General features: G+C 36.7%; 1 protein-coding gene across 6 annotated transcripts in view; it reads left to right on the forward strand.

Annotated features, from left to right (window-relative positions):
- MAPK8 (mitogen-activated protein kinase 8) overlaps positions 1-23071 on the forward strand; it is a 92163-nt gene that overhangs the window by 48658 nt on the left and 20434 nt on the right. For 4 of the 6 annotated variants that reach the window (XM_065922757.1, XM_065922755.1, XM_065922760.1 and 1 more), the window contains exons 2-6: positions 9370-9540; positions 15674-15803; positions 16109-16144; positions 18913-18971; positions 19061-19199. In XM_065922757.1, coding sequence (XP_065778829.1) covers positions 9419-9540; positions 15674-15803; positions 16109-16144; positions 18913-18971; positions 19061-19199 — 486 coding nt within the window. In that variant the 5' untranslated portion in view covers positions 9370-9418. The remainder of the gene's footprint in view (positions 1-9369; positions 9541-15673; positions 15804-16108; positions 16145-18912; positions 18972-19060; positions 19200-23071) is intronic. The other 2 variants (XM_065922759.1, XM_065922758.1) reach the window with 1 other exon arrangement.

Here is a 23071-nt window from a genome sequence, read left to right on the forward strand (position 1 = left end):
TAGGTAGGCTAATCATGTAAGACAGGGCGTCCCAGGTGATACTTGTGGTAAAGAGCCTGCCTGCCAGTACAGAAGACGTGAGAGATGTGGGTTCAGTCCCTGGGTTGGGAAGATCCCCTGGAATAGGAATTGGCAACCCACTCCAGTACTCTTGTCTGGAAAATTCCGTGGACAGAGGAGCCTTGTGGGCTACAGCCCATGGGACCACAGAGAGTCAGACACAGCCGAGTGACTGAGTGCACACACACACAGTCATGTAAGGCATTTCGGAGAAACGATGTTTGAGCAGAGTCAGATGTAGAGAGAAAAGGCAGCATGCAGCCACCGTGAGAAGCCAAGAGTTACACAGAAGAAACCTTCAGAGTAGAAGGAGATATTATATTAGTTAAGGTTCTCCAGAGAAACAGAACCTAAATGATGGCTGAGTGGCTGGATAGATGGATGGGAAGGGAGGGAGAGAGAGAGAGAATTTGAATGGACACTGACAAGTTCCAAGATCTAAGTTGGCATGCTGGAGACCCAGGAGAGCTGATGTAATCCTTCAAGTCTAAAGGCCCAATACCCAGAAGAGCTGATGATGTAAGTTCTAGCCTGAAGGCCAGCAGGCTCGAGACTCAGAAAGAGTCAATATTTCAGTTCTGGGCTGAAAGCATGAAAAAAACAATATTCCATCCTGAAGACAGTCATGCAGGAGAAATTCCCTTCTATTTACAGTGTAATAAACTTTTTTGTTTTTATTCAGGCCTTCAGCAGACTGGAAGTGGCCTGCCAACATTAAGAAGAGCAATTTGCTTTACTCAGTCTGTTGACTTAAATGTTAAAGTCATCCAAACACCCTCACAGAATCACCTAGAGTAATGTTACACAAGTATCTCTGTACCTTGTGGCCTAGTCAGCTTGACATGCAGAGTTAACCATCACTGATGGCATCTGTTGGTAACCATAAAAACAAGATGAGTAAAGATGGATAGGCTCCACTTCAACCCGAGAGACTTATTATCAAGATTATGTGATGATTAGAGCACTCTCGAATTCTGAACTTCGTTGCATTACCTGAATTATTTCCTTGTCTGTGAGATCTGGCTTTATGGCTCTATTGAACTCACTCTTTTTTCCCTAAGTACTTTTTATAAAACTGTTAAGTTTAATTTGTTTGTCTCTATGTTCAGGCTCACCAGACCAGCCATTTCATGGATGAGCCAGCCTGATAGCAGTTGATTCTTGTTTCTTGTATAGACATTACAGAAGTAAACCTTTGGTCATAGAAACCTAATTCAGTCTTTTTTATTTTTTCCCCTACTTACGAAGGAAAACAGTGGTAAAGATAAACAGAACACTTTAATTTGTTACTTTAAAAAGGTTCATGTCTTGGTTAACATTTTTAGCAGTTATTAAATTTTACCTCTTTTGAAGAGCTGACATGTTTGGTAAATCTGAAGGTGTAGGAGACACAGTCCTTACCCTCAGAAAGGCCACACAGTCTCGTAGTAAAATCTGCATATCCAGGTATACAGCAAGTTAATTTTGATGAGAGATTTGGTTCAAGCTGGAAAAGGTCTTGTGAATATTATTTTTAAGCTAGTCTTTGGTAGATAGAAGGCTTCCCTGGTGGCTCAGATGGTAAAACGTCTGCCTGCAATGCGGGAGACCTGAGTTCAATCCCTGGGTCGGAAAGATCCCCTGGAGAAGGAAATGGCAACCCACTCCAATACTGTTTCCTGGAAAATCCCATGGACAGAGGAGCCTGGTAGGGTACAGTCCATGGGGTTACAAAGAGTTGGACACGACTGAGCGACTTTCTCTCTCTAGGTAGATATAATCTACATAGATACAAAAAAGGTGAAAAATATTTCCCCAAGAAAGAAAGGGAAATTAGTAAATCAGAGCATGAGAGTTTGGGAGTGATAATTTAGCCACATTGACAGAAGTGTAGTGTTCTTGCAGAAGAATATTTTGAAAGCTAAAGCTGAATTCATTATGTCTACAACATTCTGTTGCATGTTAATCACTTTTAGCCTAAGTTACTCATCTATTAAATGGCATAATAATGCCTGTCTTTTCTCTTTTTCCTATGAGCCACATAACCAGTCACATCTAAGTTCTCTACCTATACTTTCATTGTTTTTAATCCACAAAGAGGCCTTTTTGAGTAGGGGAATGAGTTATCAGACTCCATATCATTGCCTCCTCGCACTCTTCCTGTTTCAGCTTCATCAAGGAGAGAACAGTATGCCAAATGCATCCTCTAAATCTCACCGGTATCCTTAATACCCTTACCTTGGAAAGTGTTCCTTCTGTCTTAGTCCTCTGAAGGTATTTTCTGGTGGCAGTGCTCCTTTCATATCTTCATCTGTATGGCTGCACATATGCTTTCGATCCCATTTCTTTCTATGTTTTCAGAGAGATTATTCTAACTGAAACCTTAGTTTTATTTTTCACTCTCCTCGTCTCACCCTTCCCATCTTTTGCAGTCCTTTCTGTTAACAGGTAAATACGTTCAGGTTGTCTTTGTATTATATATATTATGCATGCTATGCTGTATAATGTTATATATTGTATCTAATCTGATCATCCTTTCTTGACCGTACATCATTCTCCATCAGTTTCCTCTCATCTTTGCTAAAGTTCTCTAAAGAAATAGTTACACCCACTTACTTCTAAAATCGTATTTTTTAATTCACACCTAAGCTCATTCCAATCTATCTTCTACTCCCATCACTCTAGTCCCCTCTGCTCCCATCAACTTTACTTATTTGACATTTCTATAGCATTCAATACTTCTGGCCACTCTGTTCTTTAAAACACTCTTCCTTTGGCTTCTTCAGTGTATTCTCCTCATTTTCTGTCTGTCTCTGGCTACATCTTCACTGACTTCTTTATTGGCTTATCTTTCTCTAATTGCTTATTAATTGTGGGTATCCACAAAGCTGACTCAAGCCTTTCTTGCTCCAACATCCTCTTGAGTAATACCGTTCTTTCTCATTGCTTTAATAACAGTGCCAGCTCTTGAATTTGTATCTTTCACCCAGGCATATCCTTGAAGTTCATCTGTATCTAGCTAACAAATTGACATTTCCGTTTGGATGTCTCAGGGATCTATCTCAGTCTCAAAATACTTAAGATTCAACATGTTTATAACTTCTCCTTTTCCTTTATATCTTCTTCAGCACCGAGACTTGTTTATTTTGAACTCAGTATATATAGTGTATGGTTGAAAGACTCAAATCCTCACTCAAACAAACAGCACAAAGAACTGCTCACTTTACTCCTTACTAACTTTGTAACCATAGGTAACCTTTTTAAGACTCAGTTAGTCATCTGTAAAATGAAAATAACAATAGGTCCTTTCTTAATGTAATGCAACATCAGACAAAAGGAGTATGTGGGACCTCCACTTCCAGATAAGATGTAGTAACAGGGACTGAATTTACTCTCTAGCCATAAGCAGTTATTAATAGAAAACCCTCCTAGAACTGTTGTGAGGATTAAAAGAGTATTTATTAAACACTTGAAATAGGACATAGCATAAAGTAAGCTCTATATAAAATTTTGCTTTTTTATAATTAAATATATGATGGTAAAAAGATATTTACCGTCATAAAGATATGATGGTAAAAAAAGTTGTTGAATGACACTATAAAGTGCTGCTTTAAGCGTAAATTAATAGTATTCGGTGTGTATATTATAAAAAGCAGTTCTCAAATCATTACTCTTAAGCTTCTGTTTAAAGAAACTAAAGAATAAGAGTAATGCCAACAAAGATAGAAATATAGATCAATGGAACAAAATAGAAGGCCCAGAGATAAATCCACGAACCTATGGACACCTTATCTTTGACAAAGGAGGCAAGGATATACAATGGAAAAAAGACAACCTCTTTAACAAGTGGTGCTGGGAAAACTGGTCAACAACTTGTAAAAGAATGAAACTTGAACACTTTCTAACACCATACACAAAAATAAACTCAAAGTGGATTAAAAATCTAAATGTAAGACCAGAAACTATAAAACTCCTGGAGGAGAACATAGGCAAAACACTCTCCGACATAAATCACAGCAAGATCCTCTATGACCCACCTCCCAGAATATTGGAAATAAAAGCAAAAATAAACAAATGGGACCTAATTAAACTTAAAAGCTTTTGCACAACAATGGAAACTATAAGCAAGGTGAAAAGACAGCCTTCAGAATGGGAGAAACTAATATCAAATGAAGCAACAGACAAAAAATTAATCTCAAAAATATACAAGCAACTCCTGCAGCTCAATTCCAGAAAAATAAACGACCCAGTCAAAAAATGGGCCAAAGAACTAAACAGACGTTTTTCCAAAGAAGACATACAGATGGTTTAACAAACACATAAAAAGATGCTCAACATCACTCGTTGTTAGAGAACTGCAAATCAAAACCACTATGAGGTACCATTACACACCAGTCAGGATGGCTGTTATGCAAAAGTCTACAAGCAATAAATGCTGGAGAGGGTGTGGAGAAAAGGGAACCCTCTTACACTGTTGGTGGGAATGCAAACTAGTACAGCCAGTATGGAGAACAGTGTGGAGATTCCTTAAAAAACTGGAAATAGAACTGCCATATGACCCAGCAATCCCACTCCTGGGCATACACACTGAGGAAACCAGAACTGAAGGAGACACGTGTACCCCAGTGTTCATCTCAGCACTGTTTATAATAGCCAGGACATGGAAGCAACCTAGATGCCCATCAGCAGATGAATGGATAAGAAAGCTGTGGTACATATACACAATGGAATATTACTCAGCCATTAAAAAGAATACATTTGAATCAGTTCTAATGAGGTGGATGAAACAAGCCCATTATACAGAGTGAAGTAAGCCAGAAAGATAAACACCAATACAGTATACTAACACATATATATGGAATTTAGAAAGATGGTAACGATAACCCTATATGCAAAACAGAAAGAGAGACACAGATGTATAGAACAGACTTTTGGACTCTGTGGGAGAAGGCGAGGATGAGATGATCTGAGAGAATAGCATTGATACATGTATATTATCAAGTGTGAAACAGATCGGCAGCCCAGGTTGGATTCGTGAGACAAGTACTCAGGGCTGGTGCACTGGGAAGACCCAGAGGGATGGAATGAGAAGGGAGGTGGGGGGAGGGGGTTCAGGATGGGGAACACATGTAAATCCATGGTTGATTCATGTCAAAGTATGGCAAAAACCACTACAATGTTGTAATTAGCCTCCAACTAATATAAATAAATGGGAAAAAAATTAAAAAACAAAATTAAAAAGAAGAGTAAAGCCAAAACAAAAAGAGGAGTAAAGGCAAAAGCAGAAACCAAAGACATAGAAAAGTACAAAATAAAATCAGAAATTAAAATCTGGCTTTTTAAAAAGGTCGATAATAGTGATAAAATTCTAGCCAGTTCAGTTCAGTCACTCAGTTGTGTCTGACTCTTTGCAACCCCATGGACTGCAGCACACCAGGCATCCCTGTTCATCATCAACTCCCGGAGTTTACCCAAATTCATGTCCATTGAGTCGGTTATGCCATCCAACCATCTCATCCTCTGTCATCCCGTTTGCCTCATGCCTTCAACCAATATCAGGATCTTTTCAAATGAGTCAGCTCTTTGCTTCAGGTGGCCACAGTATTGGAGTTTCAGCTTCAGTCTCAGTCCCTCCAATGAACACCCAGGACTGATCTCCTTTAGGAAGGACTGGTTGGATTTCCTTGCAGTCCAAGGGACTTTCAAGAGGTTTCTCCAACCCTACAGTTAAAAAACATCAATTCTTATGTGCTCAGCTTTCTTTATAGTCCAACTCTCACATCCTCACATGACTACTGGAAAAATCATAGCCTTGACTAGATAGACCTTTGTGGACAAAGTAATGCTTTGTCTCTGCTTTGTAATATGCTGTGTAGGTTGGTCATAACTTTCCTGCCAAAGAGTCTTTTAATTTCATGGCTGCAGTTACCATCTGCAGTGATTTTGGAGCCCCAAAAAATAAAGTCAGCCACTGTTTCCCCATCTATTTGCCATGAAGTGATGGGACCGGATGCCATGATCTTTGTTTTCTGGATGTTGAGCTTTAAGCCAACTTTTTCACTCTCCTCTTTCACTTTCATCAAGAGGCTCTTTAGTTCTTCTTCACCATAAGGGTGGTGTCATCTGCATATCTGAGGTTATTGATATTTCTCCTGGCAATCTTGATTCCAGCTTGTGCTTTTCCATCTCAGTGTTTTTCATGATGTACTCTGCATATAAGTTAAATAAGCAGAGTGACAGTATACAGCCTTGACATTACTGCTTTTCCTGTTTGGAACCAGTCTGTTGTTCCATGTCCAGTTCTAGCTGTTGTTTCCTTACCTGCATACAGGTTTCTCAAGAGGCAGGTCAGGTGGTCTGGTATTTCCATCTCTTTCAGAATTTTCCACAGTTTTTTGTGATCCACACAGTCAAAAGCCTTGGCATAGTCAATAAAGCAGAAATAGATGTTTTTCTGGAACTCTCTTGCCTTTTCGATGATGCAGTGGATGTTGGCAATTTGATCTCTGGTTCCTCTGCCTTTTCTAAAACCAGCTTGAAAATCTGGAAGTTCACTATTCACATGTTGCTGAAGCCTGACTTGGAGAAGTTTGAGCATTACTCTGCTAGCATGTGAGATGAGTCCAATTGTGCGGTAGTTTGAGCATTCTTTGACATTGCCTTTCTTTGGGATTAGAATGAAAACTGACCTTTTCCAGTCCTGTAGCCACTTCTGACTTAAGCAAGAGTCTTTTAATTTCATGACTGCAGTCACCATTTGCAGTGATTTTGGAGCCCAAGAAATTTTAGTCTGTCAGTGTTTCCATTGTTTCCCCATCTATTTGCCATGATGTGATGGGACGCAATCAGTAGTTATTAAAAAAAAAAAAAAAGAGGATAACACTTTGACCAAGTAAGATTCATTACAGGAATATAAGTTTGGTTTAGTGTAATTCACCATATGAACCTACTAAGTAAGAAAGAAAAACTGTGATTATTGGAATAGATTCAGGAAAATCATTTGACAAAATTGAATGTTCTTTAGTGATAAAAACTCAGTCAACTAGGACTTGGAAGGGAACTTTCTCAGCCTGTTAAAGTGCATCTAGTAAAATCCAATAATTGGTATCACACTTTACATCACATTCAGTGGTATAAGACTGAATGCTTTTCCCCTGATGGGGAATGGGGGACTGATGTTTGCTCATACCACTTTTCAGGATTTTAGTCTTAGTGAGGAAAGAAAAGGAAGTCAAAGCCATCCCAATTGAAAATGAAGAAACGGAACTGCTTGTGTATGTAGAACAAAAAAAGTCTACTAAGTAAATAACAAGTGAGCTTAGTATGAAGTTATTATACAAATAAATTGTATTTCTTTGTACTAGCAATGAACAACTGAAATTTAAGTAAAAATAAAAACATTCTCAGTAGCATCTTAAAGTTGTTAATACTGTGGAGAAGTTGAACAGAATTTAGCAAGATCTGTATATTGGAAACTATAAAATGTTGTTGAGGGAACTTAAAGAAGAACCAAATGAATGAATGAATATCATGAATATGGATCAGAAAACTGAAATGAATATCAGAAAACTCAAAATTATTATAACGTCATTTCTCCCCAAATTGATGTTTGTTACTCAGTGCAGTTCCAATCAGTATATCCACAGGCTTTTTTGTAAAAATTGACAAGTCTAGGGTCTTTCAATTTAGGCAAAGTTAATGAGACTTTTGGTTTCAGACAGTATTTTCTGGAGTATTACATGACTAGTTTAGTTATTGATTTGGAGATGTTCCTCTGGGCTTTTCTTTTATCTAATTAGTTTATTTACCTTCTCAATTGCTTTCAATTAATTTATTTCTCCTTTAAAGCCTATACTGTTCGTACTTTGTGTTTAACTTTTATTTTTAACTCCACATACCTACAGCTTAATAATTTCAATTCTGTCTCTTTCATTTGTATTAGTTCAGTAGCTCACTAGTTTTCCTCTTCGAGCTCTTGCTCCCTCTCCTCTAACAGTATCACCTTCATGTAGCAGCTGACCAAGGCGCTCTCTTACTCTGTACTTTAACTTTCTGGTGGTTTCTATCCTACTCTTAAGAATTAAGCTATTAGCATCCAGTTCTTGAACCCCTGCATGATCTGGCCCCAGGGTACATCATAGTGCCTAACACACAGTAAGCATTTAATACACTTCAAATTAAGTCTTTGCATTATAAGTCTTATCAGAATTTGGTTGGTTGGTTGTTGTTTCTGTTGTTGTTAGCATTGTCTTAAGACCATACACATAAAAAGTAGTTCTTTCGACCTAATTAGTTTCTCAGTTTATCGTGGGATATGGAAAGTAGGTTGGAACTGTATGGCATGCATTTTCAGGCTCATTTTATTTTGTTTCATCTTTTGGCCGCAGTTCATGCCATGTAGGATCCTAGCTCCCTGGCCAGGGATCAAACCTGCACCCCTGCATTGAAAGCCCAGAGTCTCACTCGTTGGACCACCAGGGACATCCCTTGCGTGCATTTTAGAATAGGCTAGTTTTGTCTAGTAAGGATAGATAATAAGGTTTGTCAGTAACCAGTACTCAAATGGATAGAAAAAGACTGCTTTGGCTTTGATCAGACAAATGGTCAAAAAAAAAAAAAAAGACTGTGGTCAGAACTTAGGTTATGCTTTAGGTGACCCAAACAATTTAAAACAGTACTGTTTTGTTTCATATCTCATTATACTAAATGTTTCTCTCACTTATATTTTCTTATTTTTAAAATAACTTTACCTTATCTCTTTTTTTAATCTTATGGTTTCTATCCTAATTCTCACTTTTCAGCCATTACAACCTCAGCATGTATAGTACACCCAGATGTCTCTGTTGGGCGTCAGGAGCTCTGTTACGATGACAGCGGAGTGCTGTGTGTGTGTGTGTGTGTGTGTGTGTGTGTGTGTGTGTGGTTTTGGTAGGAGTGATGTGTGATAACTAGCCTGTCAGTTTGTTCCTTCCACATACACTTAGTGAGATGGTGGACTATTTTTGAATGAAAGTTTATCAGTTAGAAAAATTAAGATTTTAACACTAAAATCAACACATGAAAAGGACTGGTTTAAATTTTTAAACTGTAAGTGACCTTGAAAACATGTTTAGTTGTAATATTTGCTTTTTTTGTTTTTGTCTTTTTTAAGCTATCAGTTATTTCTCAAGTGTAACAGATGCTAACTAAGCTCTGTGGTATTTTTTCTTTCTGTGATTTTTAATGAAGCAGCTCTTTTAACATCTAGCAATCTGTGAACAGAGTAATGACTTGAATTTTAAGATTAAGGAAATTCATTTTGTTAACATTACATTTTGTTCCATTTTGCAGCTTCGTGGTGAATTTTTGGATGAAGCCATTAAATTAATTGCTTGCCACCATGAGCAGAAGCAAGCGTGACAGCAATTTTTATAGTGTAGAAATTGGAGATTCTACATTCACAGTCCTGAAACGGTATCAGAATTTAAAACCTATAGGTTCAGGAGCCCAAGGAATAGTATGGTAAGTTTTTACTTCCAGAAGTTAAGCAAAAACATCATTAACTGCTCTGTTTTCTCCTCTCATAAATTCCCATGGTAAATATTTAGCTTGCCTCAAAAAATTAAATTAAAACTATAAAAGCTGTAGTAATAAGTTATTTTCTTCTGACATTAAGGCTTTTATTATTATTCAGAAAACATAACTTTATAAATCAGCTCTGTCATCTCTAAGTGTAAACTATGATTAAATACTTGGTCTTAAGCCATGTAAAGACAAATATCTGTGTCAGGAAAGAATAAGTGGCATGCATATTAATTCTATGTCTGTTCCCATAACTGTTCAGTAAGAAGCTTCACTTAATCATTGCTTTTACACTGTAATGAAATTCTGAAATTTCACAAATCTTATTTTACACTGGGAATAAAGTCGGCTAACGTCTCATTGTGTGTGTTTCAAAACTATATGTATCTTTAAAATTGATTTACAAGCTAATTTCTACAAAAGACCTAGGCTCTATAGATCATTATAATTCCTTATAAACTGAAAATCAAAACACTCTTTGGGACAGTTCTGTTAATGATTTTAGGTCACAAAGTTAGCATAATAAGCTAGTGTTGCTAATAAAAATAAATGGGAAAAAAAAATAAGCTAGTGTTGGGGATTCTAAGCCTCACTCAAGCCTAATTATATCTGTGTTACCTCTTCTTGGACCAGATTTGTTTTTGAATCTATTTAAAAATCCTAAGTGTTTACAATCCTGCAGTTCTCCCAGGTTCAACAAAAACTTTTTGCATACAGCTCTTGCATATGTCCAGAAAGAGACATATATAGTGCTGTTCTTTGCAATACCATTTGTAATAGTAAAAATTGGTAATAGCATCAAATCTATCAGTAGGAGAATAGAAATACAGTGAAATGCTGTATATCATTTAAAATGAACTGGAGCTATATGTATCAACAAGGATAATCAGAAATGTAATGTTGAGTTTAAAAGCAAGATGTAGAATATACATATATATGTAGTTTAGAATATATAAAGCAATATCATGTATAATTTATGAATGCAAAGATGTAAAAGCATTCATAAACACCAAACTCAGAGTAGTACTTACCTCTGAAAATAAGGGAGAAGGAAGGGGCTTTATATATAATAATATATTTCTTTTAACAAACTTCAGAGGAATAATGGTGAAATATTAGAATCAATAAATTTGTGTAATGGGAACAGTAACATCACAAACTTTTAACAGGCATGAATTTGAGCAAATTCCGGGAGATAGTGGAGAATAGAGGAGCCTGGTATATTGCAGTCCATAGGTCCACAAAGAGTCAGACATGATCTAGTGACTGAACAGCAGCAAGAAAAATATCTTATTCTCTTTTCTGTGTTCTTAAAGTAATTTATGGGCTGTAATTTATACTGTCACAAATTACAGAAGCTGGGTCATTTTATAAAGCATATTGGCTGACTGGTTATCATTTTAACTAATCACATTTAACCAACCACAAATTAAATTTGAAGAAAATAATGTGGTATTTATCAATATTGTAAGAATTTTGAAAGCAAACTCTTGATTCAGATTCTAGCTCTTTGATTTATTAACTTTGTGACACATGGCAAATTAACTCTTATATAGCTTATTTTCCCACCTAATATATGCATGGTTGTTGTGAGGAATATTATTTATAAAATGGTTAATGGTATTTGAAAAGTATAGTTTCTGTATTATTGAGTCGTGCCCCAAGGTCACAGGGGCAAGCCTTGCACCAGGGCCACGGAAGCAGGACCCAGAACCAGGATCATCTCCAAAGCTAATTGAGCCCCTTTGTAACTGTTGCCCAAAGCCCCCTGATCATCACTAACAAGCTTCCTGACTCCAAATTAGGCAAAGATGCTCACTCCAGTAAACACCTATAATGCCCCAACCAATCACCTAGCAACAGCCTTCCAGCAGGAGTTTTCTTTATCTTGAGGCTATAAAAATTGGCTGTTAGCTCACGAAAACTGTTGACTCTCACTAGTCTGTTAGGAGATCAGTCCACTGCACTTGCAGTGCCCACATTATCTCTGCTCTTTGTTCTTAATCAACTCACTCCCTTCTGAAATGCTCTGTGTCTGGAAATTCTTTTCCAACCTGCTCTTGGACTGCCTCAACAGGTACCTTCACTTATCCTCAGGTAAGTGCTTTTTGAAATTTGTATACCAGAATTTTTTTAAAATTGCTTTGGAAGGTAACACCTGCCTAAGGAATAAATGCCTTCAAATATTTGATTATTCCTTCCAAAACATTACTATGAAATAGACAAATAATAATTTTTTTAAGTCACTGTTGTATTACTGTCAGAATCAACTGAAGAACTTAATTTTTTTTTTAAAGACATTATTTTGGGCCTCAGTTTTAGATAGTAAGATTCATTGGGTCTGGATTGGGACCTCTGAATACCCAGGTGTTTCTAATTTGTGCATATTTGAGAGTCAATAATTAGAAATCTAATTTCCTTGGATACAAAACAGTTCAATAGGATACTTGAATTTTTCAATTTTAGAGTTTGAAGTATTACTTTGATGTAATAGATAAAAAATAATAAGAATGAAGTTAATGGTTAAAAATAAAACATGCTTTATCTGAAACAATCAAAACTTCTAAACATTTGCATGACCTTTAATTTTTTTGCTTTGCTTTTTTTTTTTTTAATTTGGGAAGAACATACCTGTAAATAGTGGCACTTTCTAATAAAGATAATAATATGTTTTGGTATGTGTATGTATATATATGCATATAGGCAATAGTTGTGGTATATAGAATGTATAGATATATCCTTTTATGCAGTGCCAATTTCTTAATACATAATTTCTTCACTATATTTAATATAGTAAAATAGCCACAAAAAACCCTCAAGTTTACAATTAGTTCAGTCACTCAGTCATGTCTGACTCTTTGCAAGCGCGTGAACTGCAGCACGCCAGGCCTCCCTGTCCATCACCAACTCCTGGAGTTCACCCAAATTCATGTCCATTGAGTCGGTGATGCCATCCAACCATCTCATCCTCTGTTGTCCCCTTCTCCTCCTGCCCTCAATCTTTCTCAGCATCAGGGTCTTTTCAAATGAGTCAGCTCTTCACCTGAGGTGGCCAGAGTATTGAGGTTTAAGCTTCAACATCAGTCCTTCCAATGAACACGCAGGACTGATCTCCTTTAGGATGGACTAGTTGGATTTCCTTGCAGTCCAAGGGACTCTGAAGAGTCTTCTCGAACACCATAGTTCAAAAGCATCAATTCTTCTGTGCTCAGCTTTTTTTATAGTCCAGCTCTCACATCCATAGCCTTGACTAGATAGACCTTTGTGGACAAAGTAATGCTTGTCTCTGCTTTTTAATATGCTGTCTAGGTTGGTCATAATTTTCCTTCCAAGGAGTAAGCGTCTTTTAATTTCATGGCTGCAATCACCATGTGCAGTGATTTTGGAGCCCCAAAAAATAAAAGTCAGCCACTGTTTCCACTGTTTCCCCATCTATTTCCCATGAAGTGATGAGACAGGATGCCATGATCTTTGTTTTCAGAATGTTGAGCTTTAAGTCAACTTTTTCACTCTCCTCTTTCACTTTCATCAAGAGGCTTTTCAGTTCCTCTTCACTCTCTGCCATAAGGGTGGTGTCATCTGCATATCTGAGGTTATTGATATTTCTCCCAGCAGTCTTGATTCCAGCTTGTGCTTCTTCCAGCCCAGCGTTTCTCATGATGTCCTCTGCATATAAGTTAAATAAGCAGAGTGACAGTATACAGCCTTGATATACTGCTTTGCCTGTTTGGAACCAGTCTGTTGTTCCATGTCCAGTTCTAACTGTTGCTTCCTGACCTACATGCAGGTTTCTTAAGAGGCAGGTCAGGTGGTCTGGTATTCCCATCTCTTTCAGAATTTTCCACGGTTTATTGTGATCCACACAGTCAAGCGAATCCGCCTGCTATGCAGGAGACCCCGGTTTGATTCCTGGGTCGGGAAGACCCCTGGAGAAGGGAAAAGTTACCCTCTCCAGTATTCTTGGGCTTCCCTGGTGGCTCAGCTGGTAAAGAGTACACCTTCAATGCGGGAGACCTGGGCACGATCCCTGGGTTGGGAAGATCCCCTGGAGAAGGGAAAGGCTACCCACTCCAGTATTCTGGCTTGGAGAATTCCATGGACTGTATAGTCCATGGGGTCGCAAAATGTCGGGCATGACTGAGCGACTTTCACTTTCACACAGTCAAAGGCTTTGGCACAGTCAATAAAGCAGAAATAGATGTTTTTCTGGAACTCTCTTCCTTTTTCAATGATCCAGCGGATGTTGGCAATTTGATCTTTGGTTCCTCTGCCTTTTTTAAAACCAGCTTGAACATCTGGAAGTTCACGGTTCACGTATTGCTAAAGACTGGCTTGGAGAATTTTGAGCATTACAGTACTAGCGTGTGAGATGAGTGCAATTGTGCGGTAGTTTGAGCATTCTTTGGCATTGCCTTTCTTTGGGATTAGAATGAAAACTGACCTTTTCCAGTCCTGTGGCCACTGCTGAGTTCTCCAAATTTGCTGACATATTGAGTGCAGCACTTTCATGGCATCATCTTTTAGGATTTGAAATAGGTCAACCAGAATTCCATCACCTCCACTAGCTTTGTTTGTAGTGATGCTTCCTAAGGCCCACTTGACTTCACATTGCAGGATGTCTGGCTCTAGGTGAGTGATCACACCATCGTGATTATCTGGGTTGTGAAGGTCTTTTTTGCATAGTTCTTCTGTGTATTCTTGCCACCTCTTCTTAATATCTTCCGCTTCTGTTAGGTCCATACCATTTCTGTCCTTTATTGAACCCATCTTTGCATAAAATGTTCCTTTGGTATTTCTAATTTTCTTGAAGAGATCTCTAGTCTTTCCCATTCTATTGTTTTCCTCTATTAGGAATAGGTTAGAGAATAGGTTAGAGAATAATATAGGTTCCAGTTATGTTAGAGAATAATTTTCATCCGTATTATGCTACCTTTGGGCTTCCCTAGTGGCTCAGTGGTAAAGAATCCCCCCTGGGAGATGTGAGTTCTATCCCTGGGTCAGAAAGATCACCTGGAAAAGAAAGTGGCAGTGCACTCCAGTATTCTTGCCTGGGAAATCCCATGGACAGGAGCATAGCGAGCTGCTGTCCATAGAGCTGCAAAGAGTTGGATACAACTTAGCAGCTAAACAACAACAAATGCTGATTTTCCAAACATTACATAAAGAGAAATCATCTTTTATAGTGGCCCAGGATGAAAAGCATGACCTTATCTCTCAGTCTTCTGGACTCGGCTATGCTTTCAACCTTCTGGCTGACCTTGGACAAATTAGTTAACCTCTCTGGCCCTATATCAGGCAGTGATTAATCCAAATGATTTTTAAAATCTCTTTCATACTGTTCTATAATTTTTAGGCACTTTACCTTACTTGTGCTTTACTTTCTTTGACCTGTCATTTGTGAAATGTACCACTTGGTCAGTGTCTTATTTGAGAGATGAAGAGTTAATGAATATAGTGTTATATTTCCCGGAATTATAGGTGTTTCATTAATAGTTATGAAGTGGCTTCTGGTGTCCTGAAATCTAGCATTTATAAATACCTTGATTTTCAATTTCACCTCCAAAACAAATTTTGTGTTTACTTTTATAAAATAATCTTTCATATAGATGCCTTTATATGTACTTTCCTCTTTCTGTGTTAGTTTTTTTGTGTCTGAAGAGGAGGAGGTGATGTACTTACGTAGAATTCTTCAACAAGTGTTTTGAGTAGAATTTATGACCACGTGTATTTTTTATCCTGTCTTTCTTTAATGTCAATTTGGGGTGAGGGATTCATTTAGTCTCTAAGGTATATCTATTGGACTTGAATACTCATTAAAGATTTGTGTATTATGTGCCCATTGTATGCTAGATGGATCTTGGATGACCCCCAGTGAACACGCAGTCTCTTTCTTCACAGTTCATTTTTGCTTTTAATCCATTAGTATTTTAAGAAACAGGTTGAGTACTAAGGGCTGGAAATTGATTCAGTTGCATTTATCTTTGGAGAAAGTGAGAAATCTACATGGATGTTTCATAATTAAGTTTGCAGATTTTTTATTAAATTTTTGTTGTTTTGGAATTTCTTATTACAGTGCAGCTTATGATGCCATTCTTGAAAGAAACGTTGCAATCAAGAAGCTAAGCCGGCCATTTCAGAATCAAACTCATGCTAAGCGTGCTTACAGAGAACTAGTTCTTATGAAATGTGTAAATCACAAAAATGTAAGTGAACATTTAGAAAATTTCTTAAGTATAAAATCAAGACTTCTTCATAAATACCTGAATATCAAAATCTTTTAAAAGAGTAGGTGTTTTAAATTGTTCTTTTGGGTTGAAACATTGCTTAAAAGTGTATCTGGATTGTGAAATTTTTCTCAACTTTATTAAATATTAGATGAAAAATACTTTATGAAATGAAGATTGTGTAATTTTCTGACATCTACTTTTTAAGAGGAATTTTAAATAAGTAGATGTTTTAGAACTTTATGTAGGCTTTATCTCATCTTCTGCTTTTTGTTTTCTGTTAGGCTGACATTTCAGAAAACTGGAACCTTAGCACAGAGGTGAATTTGTTCCCATTATTCTTTGACATTGGAACTTTATTTAATAATATTGGATAAAGCAGTTTAGCAGAAACTTTAAAAAAATGTTTAAATGAAATTAGTAAAACATTCCTAATTCTGTTTTCTAAATGGTTATAAAAACTTAGACATATGACTTTCACCCTTTTATATTTTTTCATTTTCAAAAATACCTTTCTGAAATCTTCATATATATCTGGTTGCATTCCTCTAATCTGTTGCTGTTCTTTGTTATTATTGCTATTGTTGTTTCTGTTCACAGAAGTAAAGTTTCTCAGTGAATTTTTACCTGTTTCTAATAATTTTTACTTCTTTCAAAGTGGTCATATGCCACCCATTTAATCAGTCCTTGACTTTTGTTTGTCCAGTGTACAATTGATGTAATTTTCTTCATTTCTCTTTTGGAAAAGCAAGACAGCTATCCATTTTAATCTTTTTTATATAACAGCTTTATTCTGATACAATTCACATACTATACAACTAATCCATTTAATTCATTGGTTTTTAGTATATTTGCTGATACATGTGACTATCACCACAGTACGTTCTATGACATCTTCATCACCTTATAAAGAAACCCCATTCCTTTGACTCTCATTCCCCCATCTCAGTTCTGAGAAACCACTGATATCCTTTCTGCCTTTGTATGCTTTTCATCTTTGATACCACACTTCTACTCTGGGATTGCCTAAATATTAATGAGAATGGTTTTACTATTTCTTTAAGTCTCCAAGTGTGTAGTTTATCTGATTAGGAGACATGTTAGGAGGCATTCATTTAGAACAATTCGATACTTATTCCCCTGTCTTAAACAAATTTGTTTTACCCTCTCTGATCTGAAAATTATTTTTCAGAATTTTAACACTGAATATGTACTTAACATGTATTTGGATACCTTCTGTAAGCAAAGCTTTATGCTTAAATGACTAACATGGGTTCTGCCCTCATGAAGTTTATGTCTAGAAAAACATTATAATTGTCAACACATTTCAAAAATATGTGTCAGGTATTTTCTTGTTTGTCAAAATTGTAAAAAGGAGTAAGAGGCTGTTGTGAAAGCAGGACTATGCTACAGTGTATTAAATGCCATAATAACATAGATGTGGGGCCGAGGTAGAACACTCCACTCTGTGAAGAACTAGGCATTGTCAGACCCTACAAAAGAGGCCTATCTCGGAGATTTCGTAGCATTTAGTAGGAAAGTGACAAACGTAGGGAATAGTATGTTTAAAGGCCTTGACAGTTTTTTTAAAAAAGCCTTTTTGCTCAAGTGTCAAGTTTAATAGAGGGCTTAGCAAGAGATGAAATGGGTTGCTTCCTGTCATGGAGGGCTGTAAATGTACTGCAGGGGAGTTACAGAATTTTTTTTGGTGGCTTTAGATTTTTGAAAAGGTAATATTATCTTTTTATTGCCATATATTATAGACAGTAAAATGGTAGCTGGATTTGCAGAAAAACATTGTTAGGGAACCAAGTGTTAGAAGTTATTACAGCATGAACAGTCTAGATGAGATGTTAGAATCCTCAGCATATGTAGTAGCACAGGGAGTGAAAAGAGGTTGAAATTCACCCTGACAATAGTGAGTGGATAGCATTCTGTTATTTATTATGGTGAAATGGCTACAGTCCATGGGGTCACAAAGAGTTGGATGCAACTGAGCAACTAACACTTTCACTTTTCAGATATTGAGAAAAAGAGTGAAAAATCACTCTTTTCTGTTGTAAAAAAGAAGATACTGTGGAAAAGTAAGAGGTTTGGTTTGGAAGGGTAATTTCAATTTTATATTATTTTGAGAGACCTCATGTGAAGTAGCAATGAAAATCTGAGACTCATAAACTAAAGAACCTTTAATGAGTATTTGGAATTATCTACATACATTTGGAGGGAAAAAACATACATAGTATCACCCAGGAAAAGGGTACAAATAGAGAAGGGAGGAGGACTGAAAAAGAATAGTGGGAAAGATTGCATGCCTATGGATAAACTGGTGAACTAGATGGGAAATGAGGAAATCTGGCTAAGTGCAGTTTTATGAAAAACCAGAGGTTGAAAGGGTGAGGTTACATAAAAGTATTGAGTTGGATAAAAGCTAGCAGAAAGTACTTAAGATTTGCTTACAGATGATGTAGAGGATTGTATAATATAGGTCCATAATAATTGAATGTTCATAAATGGAATGTATTTTCTGGAGCTCTTCTGTTGGTATAGTTTGTGTGTGTGTGTGTGTGTGTGTGTGTGTGTAAGACTGTGTTTTTAGAGCAGTTTTAGGTTCACAGCAAAATCTAAAGAAAAGTACAGAGATAGCCCATATATCCTCTGCCCACATACATGCATAGCTTCCTGCATTATTAACATCCCCCATCAGAGTGGTACATTTTTTATATCAGTGTACCTACATTGACATATACTTATAACCCAGAGTCCAGAGTTTGCATTAGGGTTCACCTTTGGTGTTGTACATTCTGTGGGTTTGGACAAATGTGTAATGATGCATATATCTACCATTACAGTATCATTCAGAGTCTTGTCTCTGCCCTTAATATTCTCTGTGCTCTGCTTCTCTCCCTGCCTCCAACCCTGGCCATAAAGGTTTAATATATAAAATAAGGCAATTACTTAAGCTTAGAACATAAGACTTGAAAACTTCACACTAAAGGGTGGCTTTTTTTTAATCCATGTATTTGCAGTTTCCAAACAAAAATACTGTTAAGGAATTTCTCATTTTTCTATTTCTCTGCTTTTGCCACAGATAATTGGCCTTTTGAATGTTTTTACACCACAGAAATCCCTAGAAGAATTTCAAGATGTGTAAGTGTAATAATTAAAATGTTGTTAATACATATTATTCTTTGATTGTTACTGCGTACTTTAGCTGTTATCTTTTTTCGCCCGTAAAGTTACATAGTCATGGAGCTCATGGATGCAAATCTTTGTCAAGTGATTCAGATGGAACTAGATCATGAAAGAATGTCCTACCTTCTCTATCAGATGCTGTGTGGAATCAAGCACCTTCACTCTGCTGGAATTATTCATCGGGTTAGTAGAAAAAACTCATATCTTTTTTTAATCATTGAGGTTAAATGGATGTAACATAAAATTCACAGTGTTTCAGAAGTATACAGTTCAATGATATTTAGTGCATTCACAATATAGTGCAACCACTACTGATACCAAATTTCAAAATATTTTCATTGCTCCAAAAGAAAACTACCTACCCATGGTAGTCATCCCTTCTCTCCCCAACCCCTGGCATATACCAGTCTGCTCTCAGTGTCCATGGATTTACCTCTTCTGGATATTTCATATAAGCAGAATTGTACAATATATGAGCTTTTTGTCTGGTTTCTTTAACTTAGCATAATGTTTTCAATTTCACCCATGTTAAAGTGTTATCAGTAGTTCATTCCTTTTTACGACGGATGAATATTCTATTGTATATATTTACCATGTTTTGTTTATCTGTTCATCCATTAATGGACACCTGGGTTATTTCTACCTGTAAGCTTTTAGTGCTGTTAAAAACATTAACGTAGAAGTATTTGAGTTCCTGTTTTTAGTTCTTTTGGGTATCTACCTAGGAGTTTTATTGCTGGGTCTTATTTAACTTTCTGAAGAACCAGCAAATTGTTTTCCACAGTGGATACACCATTTTACATTTCCAGCAATGGTACACAAAAATTCCAATTTCCCCAAATCTTTGCTGATTCCTAATGACTTTTTCATTCTAGCCATCCTAGTGAGTAAGAAGTGGTATCTCATTGTGGTTTTAACTTGAATTTCTCTAATGACATTAAGCATCTTTTCATGGTGGTTGTGTATTTGTATATCTTCTTAGAAGACATATCTATTCAAGCCCTTTGCCCATTTTTTAATTGAGTTATTTGTCTTTGTTGTTGAGTTATCAGGGTTCTTTATGTATTCTGAATACTAGATCCTTGATATCTGAATATCTTGATCTGATATCTGAATACTAGATATCAGATGAGTAATTTGTAAATATTTTCTTCTATTTTGTATGTTGTCTTTTCACTTTCTTGATCTCTTTTGATATGCAAACATTTTAATTTTCATTAAAATCAGTTTATGTTTTCTTTGGTGGTTTTGTACTTTTAGTGTCGTATGTAAGAATCCATTGTCGAATTCGAGGTCATAAAGATTTTCTCTTAGTTTTTCATCAATAGTTTTAGCTCTTATGTTTAGGTCATTGACCCATTTTGAGTTAATTTTTGTATATGGTATGAGATAAGGCGCTAATAACTTCATTCTTTTGCTTGTGGAAATCCAGTTATCCTAGCACCATTTATTAAGAGAGACTATTGTTTTCTCATTGAATGATTTTGGCATCCTTATTGAAATTCAGTTGGCTATAGACATATGTTTTTATTTCTGGACTCTCAGTTCTCAATTCCATTGGTCTTTGTGTCTGTGCTTTTTACCAGTACCACTTTATTTTGAGCACTGTAGCTTTGTAGTAAATTTTGAAATAGGATAATATGAGTCCATCAGCTTTATTCTTTCTCAATATCATTTTGACTGTTCAGGGCTCCTTGTGATTCGATATGAACTTTAAGTATCAGCTTTTCTATTTCTGCTGAAAAGACCATTGGAATTGTAATACTAATAATGATTTCATTGACTCTGTAGATTGCTTGGGGAGTTTTGCTGTCTTAACTATATTTAGTATTCCAATTCACAAATATAGCATGTCTTTCCATTTACTTAGGTTGTTATTAGTCTATTATGTGTACCATAACAAAACAGCACAGACTAGGTGGCCTAAACAAGAGATATTTATTTTCTCACAGTTTTCGGAGGTTAGAAGTCCAGGACCAACATGCCAGTAAATTCCGTTTCTAGTGAGATCTCTTACTGATGTGGAGGTAGCCGCCTTCTTGCTATGTCCTCATATGCCCTTTCTTCTGTGCTTGTAAGAAAAGAGAGCAAGCTCTGGTGTCTCTTTCTCTTTTCTTATAAGGACACCAGTTCTTTTGTATTGAGCCCAACCCATATGACCTCATTTAACCTTAATTACCTCTATAAGGGTCCTATCTCCAGAAACAGTCACATTAAGGGTTAGGACTTCAATGTTTGCACTTGATTGGGGGTGGGGAATGCAGTGTAGTCTGTGACAGATCTTCTGTGTTTTACAGTTTTCAGTGTTCAAGTCTTTTCACAACCTTAGTTAAAATTTTTTTCCTAGGTATCTTATTCTTTTGGAAACTATTATAAATGGAGTTATTTTCTTAATCTGTCTTTCAGATGGTCCACTGCTAGTGTATAAGAAACTGGCCCTTCTATTCTTAGTTCCCACTCACATCCCATTGACTAGAATTAATCACAGGTTGGAAAAATGTGGTAGAGAAGATGGAATATTAAGTTAGTTCACTACTTCTGGCACACATTCATATAAGTTCAGTAATTCTTCAGAGATACAGATAGCAATGCTAGTAAGTATCTGTAGAAAGGTACATATTGATGTGTGTGTGTGTGTCCTTAGTCGCTTAGTCGTGTCCAACTCTTTGCCACCCCATGGACTGGAGCCTGCCAGGCTCCTCTACCCATGGAATTTTCCAGGCAAGAATGCTGGAGTGGATTGCCATTTCCTACTCCAGGGGGATCTTCCTGACCCAGGGATTGAAACTGCATCTCCTGCATTGGCAGGCATATTCTTTACTACTATGCCACTAGGAAGCCCATACATATTGATATACAAGGATGAATTTCAGATGATATTCTTTTTTGAAAGTTTCTTTCCCTTAACAAAAAATGACTATTTAAAAATCTTTTTATTTTGTTCTTAACTCTTCCAAAGTAAAGTGTTTAAGGTTGAAATCTTATTCCTAGACTAGAATTCAGTACTACAATGAGCCATTAAATCATTAACCAACATGATAGACTTTGAAATAGCGTCAAAGCTCATAATATTTATTTTTGAACATGCAGTGTTTCTTTGCTGAAATATTGCATTTTGGAAATAATGACCACATATTTATAGGATAGCAATAATAAAAATGTTCATCTTCTGTTCCAGTAAGCCTGTTGATACTTATTTTTAATTTGATAAAACCTATAAATGACATGACAAACCTAGACAGCATATTAAAAGAGTAGAGACGTTGCTTTGCTGATAAAGGTTCATCTAGTCAAAGCTGTGGTTTTTCCCATAGTCATGTACAGATGTGACAGTTGGTCCATAAAGAAGGCTGAGCACTGAATTGTGGTGCTATGGAGAAGACTCTTGAGAGTCTCTTGGACTGCAGGGAGGTCAGACCAGTCACCCATAAAGGAGATCATCCCTGAATGTTTATTGAAAGGACTGCTGCTGAAGCTGTAACTCCAGTACTTTGGCCACCTGATGCGAAGAGCCAGCTCTTTGGAAAAGGCCCTGGTACTGGGAGAGATCGAAGGCAAAGGAGATGGGAGCTGCAGAGGATGAGATGGTTAGATAGCATTACCAACTCAATAGACATCAGTTTGAGCAAACTCTGGGCGATAGTGGGGGACAGAGGAACCTGGCATGCCACAGTCCATAGGGCCCCAAAGAGTCAGACACAACTTAGCAGCGGAACCGCAACAACAAATAGGTGACATGTCTTCTAAGTCCACCTATGATTGCCTATCGAAGTAGGCTAAAGACAGTATGCATATACATATACACATTGCAAGAGTAATTAATCATTATTTTTCAGGCCAGCTTTCTGTACCGTTAATCACTGATATTCAATATATGTGAATTATAGGCCTGCTTTTTTTGGTCTCTCCATTCATAATAGGATTCATGGTAGCTAAAAGGCAAGATGGGTTGAACTTGAAGCCTTGAGTATTTATGCTGCTGCCTTTTTATGATTGTAGAATAGAATTCCTTGAGGTTGGGTTCACATGGGTAGTTCTTCACAGATGTTACATAG

The sequence above is a fragment of the Muntiacus reevesi genome, chromosome 2 (assembly GCF_963930625.1).
Source record: "Muntiacus reevesi chromosome 2, mMunRee1.1, whole genome shotgun sequence".
Taxonomy (NCBI): domain Eukaryota; kingdom Metazoa; phylum Chordata; class Mammalia; order Artiodactyla; family Cervidae; genus Muntiacus; species Muntiacus reevesi.